The sequence below is a fragment of the Macaca thibetana genome, chromosome 6, assembly GCF_024542745.1.
Source record: "Macaca thibetana thibetana isolate TM-01 chromosome 6, ASM2454274v1, whole genome shotgun sequence".
Classification (NCBI taxonomy): Eukaryota; Metazoa; Chordata; class Mammalia; order Primates; family Cercopithecidae; genus Macaca; species Macaca thibetana.
The window spans coordinates 11,883,378-11,895,811 of record NC_065583.1 but is presented as its reverse complement, the minus strand read 5'-3'; the positions used below and the strand labels follow the sequence as shown (position 1 = coordinate 11,895,811).

Sequence of the window (12,434 nt, the reverse complement as noted above, 5' to 3'; positions counted from 1 at the left end):
TTTAAGATATTAGCTCTCAGTGTTGGAATTAGCTATGGTTCCTCAAAACAATTCTGATATTGTGGATGCCAATGCATCCAATATACAGATGAATAAATTTGAGGCTCAGAGAGGCAAGATGGGTCAAGGCCAATGACCAACAAGGAAAGAGAATAGTTAATGGCAACTTCATAGTCTCTGTGCAAGGAGAGACTTTTGCAGAGCACTTTTCATAATACTGAAAGAGGTTGCCAGAGAAGTTGGAGAGGGCCTAAAGCACCATTCCATTGTGCCACCGACACCACATTTCTGATCACGGAAGGAGCATGCAATCAGGCAGAAATGAGCTTAGGTTCAGGTTTGGCCATCTGTGAATGGAACTTTCTTGGACAAGTTACTAAATCTCTCTAATTCTCGTGTCGTATATCTGGGATTTCAGTGCAGTTTTATAAAAAGTTAAATGAGATTAGGTCAAGTCTATATGCACAGTTCCTGGCATATAATAAGACCTTGAAATCTGTGTTAGCAGTAGTGTCAGAATTAGAACCCACATCTTCTTTTCCTTTTGATTGTATCCTGCTGCTGCTAACTCCAACCCTGTCTTCTAGAGAAGGCTAATACAAAGTGTAAGACATGTGTGACAACATGAATGCATTGCCCAAGTCCTACTTGGCAAATGGGGTGGGGATGCTCACCCAGTGGGTGGGGAGAAGCAGAGATGATGGGATACAGCAGTGCCACCCACCCTACCTTGTTGTTCCTGCCTCCCCTTCGCTGAGCTGTCTCTGTCCCTGTCTGCCTCTGAGGCTTGCTTCATGCAATGAGATGTCAGTGCAGTAAAATCTTTCAGGATGGAAACCAGTTCACACAGGAAGAAAGAAGACAGCACTAAACCCAGAACTCATGCAAAAATCACATTCCCTCTAAGGGCCAGAGAGAGAGAGAAGGTGACTGTACTGTAGATGATATCTGTTACTGTTTTCAAAGTTAGATATTTTCTTTCCAGGTGTTTGTGGTACCTTCAAGATAAGAAAGAAATGGAAAAGGCCTCTCACATAGAACACAGAATGGAAAAAAACAGTAGTAGCCATAGATTGCTGCTGTTTTCACTGTAAGAATATGCATTCTTTCTCTTTTGCTTAAAAAAAAAAGTAGACCTTTGGATTTCACTCTGTAACTGTGCCCTTGTGATCTTCCTCTTAGTACTGAAAAGGCCTAAAGACAAAGCAGGCGGAGGAGGTGAGATTATTCTTGGCATGAACACAGGGCCAACGCTGCCCGTGTGCTGGACTGGAGGAAGCAGTGGCCCCCACAATATTCAGCAGAATAGGTCCTTCATTCTAGCTCTGATGACATTTCCTGTCACACGTCACTGGTCATATTACCATGTGCAAACCGCTTCCTAAAGCTGAAGTTTTTCGTTCTGTAAAATTAGGGATTGCACTATCACTCCTTTTGAAACCTTAGACATTTACATGACACAATCATATTTTTAAAAATGTATGACTATCAGATGTATGTTTAATATATTTAACAAAATCACCTCACTTCTAAATATTCAAATGTGAAAAGTTTAGAGTAGAATTCCCTTGTAAAGATGGTCAATTACAATAGGTACCTATTTTTCCTCCCTCTTGAAAACCTCCTAAAAAAATAAAAGAATTTCTTTGAAAGAAAGGTAGGAATCATACGGAAAGTTGGTACATGACATAGCAGACCTGAGAAAAGTATTTCATAAGCCAGCAGTGGAGGACCCTGAGGACTCATCCAATCTAAAATAAAGTTTCAGGAAGTGGTAGTACCGGGTGCCCCTGCACGTCAGGGTGAATGAAAGGAAGGAGCTCAAATAAGGAGGATCAATTGAGAGCCTGTTACGGAAGCAATCTGATTCCATGGGGCTGAGTTATTGAAGGTGTATACAATAAAGAAGAAAAAATAGAGGATATCTGGCCTAGGAGATGCCAGACAAAATTGAAGACAGTGATACCTTACTCAAAAGCAGATTTCAATCAAAATATGCATCCTGGAGGCTAAAACCTCCAGCACTTTCCTCCCATTCAGCTCCTAGAGCACTGGTGGCCAGGCCTTCACACATCATGCGGGGATCAGACAATTCTTATTAGTGAAATCCAAGCAGTCCAAGAAGAAAGACTTGCATATATTGATATTGGCATCTCTCCAACTAAATGTCCCAAGCTCATCACCCTGCAGTAAGCTCACAGACCACAAGCCCTACTTACATGCTCAGGCAGTGCTCTCCAGCTAAATGTCTCAACCAGATCACCCTGCAGTAAGCTCACAGACCACAAGCCCTACTCACATGCTCAGTCAGTGATCACCTTAGCATCACACACACTGAAATGAGAACATAGCCCCAAGGATTAAAGAGAACTAAGGAACAATGCTCGCATAGAAGAGAGAGTGCAAAACAAGCAAACAGAAGAAAAGCTATTTGGAGGACACAGACTCTGTGAGGCAAAGCAAACTTTAGAAAATAGGCAGAGAGAACTTGGAAAACAGCAGAAGAGACCACTGTAAATCGGGAGATAGTACTTAAAAACACTAAACACTCAGAGAACTAAAAGGAATCTTGGATTTTTCCAAATTGCTTTTTTTGGGGTGGGGGGTGGGGCAGGAAATGAGGAGTGTACAAGAAATGGGAATCCATCATAGTTTACAACTTGGATGAGAATGGTATTTGCATATTCAAAATATTTTAAATAATAAATATTGATCAAAGCAAAATTATACCATAAGTGTATGAGAGGAAGGAGAAATGGGAAGGATGCATGTGCCTGATGGGACAGTGGGAGGAAAGAGTGAAATGCTTGGTTTTTTTTGCTTGTTTTTTTTTTTTCTTTTGAGACTGCTCTATTGCCTAGGCTAGAGTGCAATAGTACGATCTCGGCTCACTGCAACCTCCACCTCCTGGGATCAACCCATTCTCCTGCCTCAGCCTTCCAAGTAGCTGGGACTACAGGCATGCGTCATCATGCCTGGCTAATTTTTATATTTTTAGTAGAGACGGGGTTTCACCGTGTTGGCCAGGCTGGTCTCGAACTCCTGAGCTCAGATGATCTGCCCGCCTCAGCCTCCCAAAGTGCTGGGATTACAGGCATGAGCCAGCGCCCCTGGCCAAAATGCTTATTTTTTTATGGTGGACAGTTAATAGACAACGCCAAAAAGTAAAAAGAAATGTTTAAAAAATAAGTAACATAAACATATTATTGGCATCATGTTCATAAATGCCAAAATAACAATTACAACAGCTTAAAGAGGTACGAAGGTTCCTCTGGCAAGGGGATCATGAGAGACTGCTATATTTTGTTTGTTTGGGGATTTGGATTATTTTTTCCTTTTTTTGAGACAGGGTCTCACTCCCTGTTGCCCAGGCTGGAGTGCAGTGGTGTAATCACAGCTCACTGCAGCCTCAACTTTCTGGGTGCAAGCCTGCCTCAGCCTCCCCAGTAGCTGGGACTACAGGTGTGCACCACCATGCCAGGCTGCTCTTTTATATTTTTAGTAGAGATGGGATTTCGCCATGTTGCCCAGGCTGATCTTGAACTCGTGGGCTCACGCAATCTTCCCGTCTTGGTCTCCCAAAGTGCTGGGGTTATAGGCATGAGCCACTGTGCCCAGCTTGTTTTGTTTTTAAATGAAGCTTGAAGAATTTTCAGAACTATATACACTTATAACTTTGATACAAATAAAGTTTTATATCAAAACCATAAGTAGCATCATTTGTGTAAAAGTAGATTTCTCAAATTATTAAATATGTTATCCTATGCAATTAGACACTGAGCACGTCCAAGTTTTATTTAACTGATAAACTAGGAAACAAGCTGAACAACAACAACCTGGTTCAAAAGCATTCAGGTTTCTTGATATTTTGTGAGAGAAGAGATACTTGTATAAAATTGTCATTAGGTATAAAACAGGTAAATTTTATCCAGAGTGATAAAACTATGAGTTTTAGCAAAGCTGCAAACATCACATTGTATCATTTTTCTGCAAGTTAACTACTAACTCTGCAAGGTTATAAAATTTCTAGTTTCTAATCAGTTGTGGATGGTTAATCCAAACAAAGTTATATTCCTGAGAGGGTAAAAGGACCTTCAGTGTGGTTTTTCCAAACGTTCTATTAAAAATATCATGCAATCCTCATTTTGCTTTGTTTCCAAGTTTTGGAGCTTTTTCTTGCACACTTGCCATAAATATAACCAACTTCAAAAAATAAACGCAATAAAAGCAAAACAATGTCATTAAGTTCTAGGTAGATGCTGTTTGCTGCCTGCTCTGACCTGAAGACTTTCCTCTGTTAGAAAAGGGGTTTTACAAGAACTAGAGAGGTATTAAAGACATAGTATCACCAAAAGGAGATTTCTCTACCTGGTATCATGAGAAGTGTTGAAAGAAAAATGAAAAAAAAGGCCACATCTTTAATATAATTTGGTTTAGTGTTATGAAATGCTTTGTCTATTGTTACTTAAAATATTCTCATATTTGGTGTGCTCTCTTATTCTAGAAATCCTGCAGGAGATCAGTAGTTTTGCACTGCATTCGGCAAAGTCCTAGGACTGGCCTAGGGCCAAGAGTGAGTCAAGAAGAGAGGGCTTGGCTCCCTTAGCCCCGACCCTGCCTGTTCCCCGTCCACTCCCAGCTCACCTTCTGCTGTGTTATGTAGTGAGCTCCGCATAAGACTTCATTTCAAGTCCCTTCCAGATACCAGAGCCTATAATTATTAAAAGAAAAAAAATCACTACAATTTGCAGTGTGTTTAGGTTGGATGGATTAATTTCTTTGCCAAGGCCGTAATGGGAAGACTGATTTTGTCATTTCAATTACAAGCCACCGTTTAGTTTGAGCCCGGAAGTCACTTTCCTAGAGTCTCCCTCCACTTGCCTGGTACTGGAGCAATTAACAGTGGGTGATTTGTGGCTGCACTTTTACTGCTTAGCACAGGTTTATCATCTTGAAAGTTTTCCATTTGCATATATGCTATACATTCTTTGGGTGACATTTCGATATCACCCAGAGTTTAGATTATGCATTGCCTTGTACTGCACTTTCTGCTACGTGCTGGGAATCTGCAAGCCCAGCCAGAGTACTGATGCAAACCAAGGGGAATGTGAGTCGCAGCCACCACTTACTGAGGGCTTACTGTATTCCAACCCCCAGTATCAAAGGCTTTACCTGCATTACCTTGTTTATTCCTCAAACCTTGAAGTTACTATTATTTGCCACATTTTATAAACAAAGAAACAGAAACTCAGAGAGGAAAAGCAGTTTGCCCAAGGTCACCCAGCCCAAATGAGCAGAGCTGGAATTCAAACTCAAGTATCTCTAATCTCAAAACACTCTGCTCTACAACCTCCCAATACTGGGAGCTTTCCGAGTGAAATGAATTGAATTTGACAGTTTTCTACTTTTAAATACCAGACTTCCTGAGCAGTCTAATTGCTGCTCTTTGGAACAAGAAGAAATGGCTATTTAAAAGAAGCAAGCGGCAGGAGGTCAAGAAAGGGGGTTTTAATATCTGTATTCACAAGGGGAGAGATGTAATCCTGGAAAAAAAAAATAGCATCAAAATGAAAAACATTATATAAATTTGATGAAATTGCAAAGGAATGCAGAAAAGATAAGGGAGGGGGAATACATAGCATTGAAGATTTTATAAAAGGCAGAGAAAAGATCAGAAGTCACTGAAGGAGTTAGAAGTTGGTCCAATCGAAGGCAGGGTCTATCCATCTTGACAGATGGAAGGAGGAGGATGAAACCCCCCAAGTAGCCACCAGAAATCTATGATCGTGTTCCAGTCTGTGTGGGTGCGTTTGGGTAAGGCGAATACTCTGGAGACAGCCGTTGGGTTGAATCCTTTCTTGCTTACTTCCTCACTGGGTGACCCTGGATACATTACTTAACCACTCTGGCTTCAGTGTCTTCATCTGAACAGTGGAGACAGTAATGTTGCTCATCTGGATGTGAGGCGAGGTAAAGTGCTTAGCAGAGTGCCGGACATTTAGGAAGCACTAAAGACTGTCAGCTGTGGTCATTGTTATAACCATGAATATCATGTTCACGTAATATAAGAAACAGGAAACTGTAAGTCAGCAAAATGGCTTGGAGAAATAAATGAGAAGGAAATCAGGAGAGAGGTTCACCTTTGGGCCAGAAATATGGGGAGGTCTGTCTTCCCTGGCATAGAGTGTCAGGAGTAGAAAGGGCTGGTTGGTGGGGAGAGACCAGCCAGTCTCCAATAGACTGAAGTCTGGCTGCACTTTATGAAGCAGAGGAACTTGTTTCTGTAAAATAAATGCTCTAACAAAAGGTCCAGTGGCAGAGGTTCTGTTGGTGGTTCCACAGAGCTAGAGAGTCTGGGACTAGCCAAAATGACAAAGTGAGTCTAAGGCAGAAAGAGAAAGAAAGCTCTGGGTTATTCATCTCTGGATGCCAAAAGTCATTGAAAGTCATTGGGGCAGGGGGAGGACATTTTTTAATAAGAACATCTTCTTTCTTTTTCTGGCCCTACCCAAACTGCAAATCGACTTCTCTTTCACTGTATAACCAACTTCCTGCAATTCCTTACATTAAGGGACAAAACCACACTTAAGTTTAACGCAGTAAAGCTTGCCGGCGTACTTGTAAATGAGCATGGGTGGTCATCCATGTTTTCAGCCACCATCCATTTAGCACTTTCTTTATGCCAGGCTCTGGCTAGGTCCTGGAGACACAAGGCTATTCTCAAGCCCCCATCTCCAAAGCTAAACAGCGTGTCACATCATAGTTCTTAGCCATCCAAATAACACACCTAAAATTCAGAAATTGCTGATGCCCAGGCTCTGTCTCAGACTACAGAACCTCCAGCAGAGGACCCAGGCATATATGTTCTTCCAGAATTGCACATGTCATTTTTATGTCCACATCAACCTTGAGAAAACCTTCTACATTTTTGTAGATGAGAGAATTGAGGTTCAGAGAAGTGATAAGTGAGGTTGCACAGCTGGCAAATACAGCATTGAACTTCAGACCCAGGGCTTCTGAAGTTAAGATCCCAAGGCCTTTCCACTTGGCCATGGCCACCCTCGCATATGCATGGTATGCAACTCTGTGCCTAAAAGCCATGCTGGTAAAATGATCCCAGATATAGACGAATATGCTCGAAACCCTTGCTGACTACAAAAGCTCAAAAAGGATCAGCAAATCCTACAGAAATTTTAGGGACCCGTATTTAAAGTGGACAGAACTCAATACCTGCTACAACCTGACTCACTGTAAATTTCCACCCAAGGTGGATAATGTGGCTTCTATTATACAAGCATGATGTGGTTACCATTATGTAACCGTAGTTTCCATTATATAACCCTAGTCCTGGGGCTCCAGAAACACTGCCTCCTCAATTTGTCCCCCCAGCCTCCAGGTGACAGTGACTTCCTGCTGTGGCTGACTCTAGGTTACCTTGTTTGGTGTACTGGCATTTCTATTACCTGTATAACCAATTCCCTGCATTAAATTTCCTCCTTATTCCGACTCAGATCCTGACTATTAGATGAAGAAACCAAGGATTAGAAAAGTTAATATAACTGTATTTGTCTGTTCTTGCGCTGCTATGAAGAAATACCTGAGACTGGGTAATTTATAAAGAAAAAAGGTTGAATTGGCTCATGATTCCACAAGCTGTACAGGAAGCTGTACTGGCATCTCCTAGGCTGCCGGGGAGGCCTCAGGACGCTTTTACCCATAGTGGAAGGCAAAACAGGAGCAGGCATCTTCACATAGCCAGAGCTGGAGGAAGAGAAAGAAGGGAGAAGTTGCCACGCACTTTTAAACACCCAGATCTCATGAGAACTCACTATCGTGATGACAGCACCAAGAGAGATGGTGTTAAACCATGAGAATCCACTCCTATGATCCAGTCACCTTCTACCAGGCCCCATCTCCCACACTGGGGATTACGATTCAACATGGGATTTCACCGGGGACACAGATCCAAACCATATAATAACTTAACCAATGCAGGACTAGTTATGTCAGAGCTAGTATTCTAGCTCCAAAGTTCCTGATTCCAAAGCCTAAGTTAAGAGATCTGAACTTATATTTCAGGTGACTGGTGGAATTTCTTATGCCCAGTGCAGGTGGTGATGGTGATGGAGGTATGACGGTGGTGGTGATGATGATGATGACGGCAGTGGTGGTGGTGGTGCTGGTGATGGTGTTGAAGATCACCATGTCTGACCACTATTGTCTGTGTCCTTTGGACATTTGTGCAGACACAGTGTCCTAGTTGTCACACAGATGTCTCTCACTGTGTTACAGGCCTTCACCTACCACCACATCCAGGAGATCATGGTCCAACTGCTGCGGACAGTGAACCGGACAGTCATCACCATGGGCCGGGATCACACTCTGATTGTGAGTAGATTATTTCTTCTTGTCAAATGTTGCAAGCTCTTCAGCATCTAAAACTGGATTTGCTGAAAGGGCAGATCACATTGAACTCCCAGCATTGATCATTGCTTTGTTTTGGAGTACAAGGACCAGATTTTTCCTGTCTGAGTTGGGAGGACTTGAGAATTAACTCAAGTTGTTGAAATAAAACAAGGCTTAGGACTTGTCTAGTTGAGTGTAGCAGCCCTAAATTGAGTACACCAGCAAGGGTGAATGATCACTGCTGAAGACAGAGAAGGGACAGCAGCTTTTGTACGTGAACAAGGTATAACATCCCAGATGCATGTCCACTAGGAACATTTTCCTCTGGCCTACATTCAAGTGGTGCCCAGTCTCAGGGTCCTGTGAGCTTGGTTTCTGAAGGGGCTTCATTGTGTGTTAACTCTGCCCATAGATGCCGGTTATTCAAGGTCATTACTACATATTGAGCTATTTTCTGCATAAACACTATGTTCTGAAGATCAGGAAATTTCTGCCCCATCATCTGATTATTTTTCTTCTCCAGACACAGAACCCAGCTCGAACCCTTTAACCTCTGCCCATCGTGCTTTAAACCAAGGACCCAAACTTCAAATGCTTACAGGGGCCAGTCACCAACATAAATGAGTATGCCCAACCATGTCACTCCTCTGCTCAAACCTGCCAATGGTTGTCCATCTCACTCAGAATAAAATCCAAACCATTGCCAGGCCTGGAATGCCCCTGCCCCATGCTCATTGATTTATGTGTTCCTCCCACATATAAAACATGATGGATGTGCTGTTTCCTTTTGAGTCAGGTATCACCTAAGCATAGAGGCCTCCCTTCTCTGATCACCCTGTCTACAGTTCCCAGTACCTCTCCATCCACTAAAAATCATACCTTCTTTATTTTTCTCATTACTTATAATTGGAAATACACATTATATTATTTGGTTATTGTCTAGCTATCCTCATGAGAATATGAGCTCCAGGAAAGTAAGCATATTTGTCTGTTTTGTCATTGCTGTGTCTCTAGGTCCTATAACAGCACTTGGCATATAGTAGGTGCCCAATAAATACTTTTGAATGAATAAATGCATGACATGTGACAGGCAGGGACTCTAATGCTTAAAAGAGGATGAGCGCTACTCAGCCCTGATTGATTGATACCATGTGAGATTGGACCCTGTAGTTGCTAGAATTCCCAGTATTTCAAGAGAAACTGAAAATTTCCATGTTTTACGTGAAATTTTCTGATATTTCAGTATTGGAAGTTCATTTAAAAAATAATGTTTATACACACTTTGTGACTCACAAACAGCTGGATTCTCTTCTGAAAGCCACCCTGACATTCCTGCTTTACACAGCGGTGACATCCATGGGCAGCATCAGTGGTGCCAGCTACTCTTGCCTTTTTTGGCCAGAGAGCCATGTAAACTGGTCTTTGTCATTTGTCTCACTTACCATCCTTCCACCTTTGAAGTATCGCATTTTTCTTTTTTCTTTTTTCTTTTTTGGTTTGAGAGAGAGTCTTCTTCTGTCACCCAGGCTGGAGTACAGTGGCATAATCTCAGCTCACTGCAACCTCCACCTCCTGGGTTCAAGTGATTGTCCAGCCTCAGCTTCCCAAGTAGCTGGGACTACCAGCGTAAGCCACCATGCCCAGCTAACTTTTGTATTTTTAGTAGAGACAGGGTTTCACTACATGTTGATCAGGCTGGTCTCGCACTCCTGACCTCAAGTGAAGCATTTTATAACCTCCTTTATCTTTTTTCCTTCTCTTTGGAGTAAACCTAAAGATGATCATCAGTCCATTTGGGTCATTCTGTACATAGCAGGCTCTTAACTTCCTTTCCCGTAGAACAGTGATTCTTTTAAACAGGGCCTGGATCATAGGAAGCACTAAATAAGTGCTGTATAGTATTATTTTCCTTTCAATCTGGTAGAGTGAGGCTCTCTCTCTTTTGCATTATCTACGCAGGTGAGTAACTACTCAGTACTGCCAGTTCTATGAGCTTTTTATTTGATGCTCTGCTTTTGTAGCTGGCTCTTCTAACACACATTCCTCACTGTTGCCCCATCAGTCTTTACCAGGACACTCCCCTACTCTGGGATGTACAGTAGCTCCCCGCTGCCTACCAAATTAAGTCGTAAATGCATTAGCCCAATCATTTTCAGCTTCTGTGATCTGATCTGGTCACAACCACATTTTTCAGTCTTTTCATCAACATTTTTCCATCCAAATATCCAGCCAAAATGGATATCTGGATATTGCCCAAACATGCTGGCACTGTCTTACTTGCAGGCGTAGCCTCTGCTTCTTTCTTTGCCTGAAATTCCTTCTTGTACCTTTCAACATGTTGAAATACTACCTAGCTTTCCAGGTCCAGCACAAATGTACCAAGCTCTCTTTACCTTTTTTTTTTTTTTTTTTAAAAAAGCAGTTTTTCCTGGCTAGCACGGTGAAACCCTGTCTCTACTAAAATACAAAAAATTAGCTGGGCATGGTGGGGGGCGCCTGTAGTCCCAGCTACTCGGGAGCCTGAGGCAGGAGAATGGCGTGAACCCGGGAGGCGGAGCTTGCAGGGAGGCGGAGCTTGCAGTGAGCCGAGATGGCGCCACTGCACTCCAGCCTGGGCGACAGAGCGAGACTCAGTCTCAGAAATAAATAAATAAATAAATAAATAAATATAAATAAATACGGTTTTATTGAAGTATAGATTTTACACTTTAAAATTTAACCATTGAAAGTATTCAGTTTGGCGAGTTTTAGAAAATTTATAGTTATGCAACCATCACCGATATTCAGTTTAGGTACTTCTTTTACTCTCCAAAGTTCCATTTGCAGTCCCATTTGCAGTCACTTTCTTTCCCTCCTCTCGCCAACCCTGAGCAACCACGAATCTGCTTTTCGTCTCCATAGATTACCTTTTCTGGGAAATTTTATATAAATGAAGTCATACAATTTGAGGTCATTTGTGTCTGTGTTCTTTCCTTAGCATGTTTTTGAGGTTTGTCTATATTTTAGGACGTATCAATACTTCATTTCTTTGCATTGCTGAATAATGTTACATTATATGAGCTTGCCGCCTTTTGTTTAGCCAGTCACTAGTGGATTGATATTTGGATTGTTTTTAACGTTTGACTATTATAAATAATACTGCTTTGAACATTCACAAACAAGTGTTGTATGAATGTGTTTTGACTTCTTTTGGGTAGAAACCTAGGAGTGGAATTGCTGGGGCGTGTGGGAAGTGTACGTTTAACTTTAGAAGAAACTGCCATACTATTTTCCATAGTAGCTATAATGAGAAAATCCTGGAATTATATATTTTTAAAAACATTCCCTGAAACTAGGAGAGAGCAAAGTGATTAAAGAATGACTCGGATGAGTCCAGCTTGACCAGTAGATGAGTTTATTACGACTTATATATGAGGTACTCCTGGATGGCGGCAGGACAGCTTTAGAGATCAACGCAACCTCCCAACCTAAAGCTGCTTTTAAGCTAATTTTCTGGCGCTTTGCCTACTGTATGCGTGCGATGGGTCTGTTCTCCTTGGTAGATTCTCAGCTACCCTCTGGGATGTTTGGGTTATCAGGGACACCTGCTTCTCAGCTGGGCACCTTGGCATTGACTCACCGCCCAGCCTTTAAAGACAAGCAGCGTACATACGCTCCTAAGAAACCCTGTGGATGACCCATCACAGGACGTGGCTGTACCACTTTACATTCCCACCAGCAATGTTTGAGGTTTTGTTTACCCACATCCCCACCAAGTCTTATTATTGTCAGTCCTTTGGATTATAACAGTCCTAGTGGTATTTCGCTGTGGTTTTAATTTTCCTTTCCACAATGATGAATGATATTGAGCACATTTTCATGTGCTCTGCCTCTTTTTTTTTTTTTTTTTTTGAGTCACTTTTATCTGTGAACTTGTCACAGCTCCTCTCTTAGACTGTAAGACTTTAAGGCTTGTGCCTATTTGTGAAATAAATGGAGTAATAATAGATCTTCCTCATAGAGTTCCTGCATGAATTAAATAATATGAT

General features: G+C 41.9%; 1 protein-coding gene across 3 annotated transcripts in view; it reads left to right on the top strand.

Moving 5' to 3' along the window:
- DOCK2 (dedicator of cytokinesis 2) overlaps positions 1-12,434 on the top strand; it is a 433,847-nt gene that overhangs the window by 184,278 nt on the left and 237,135 nt on the right. For all 3 annotated transcript variants that reach the window (XM_050794630.1, XM_050794631.1, XM_050794629.1), the window contains exon 27: positions 8,293-8,388. In XM_050794630.1, coding sequence (XP_050650587.1) covers positions 8,293-8,388 — 96 coding nt within the window. The remainder of the gene's footprint in view (positions 1-8,292; positions 8,389-12,434) is intronic.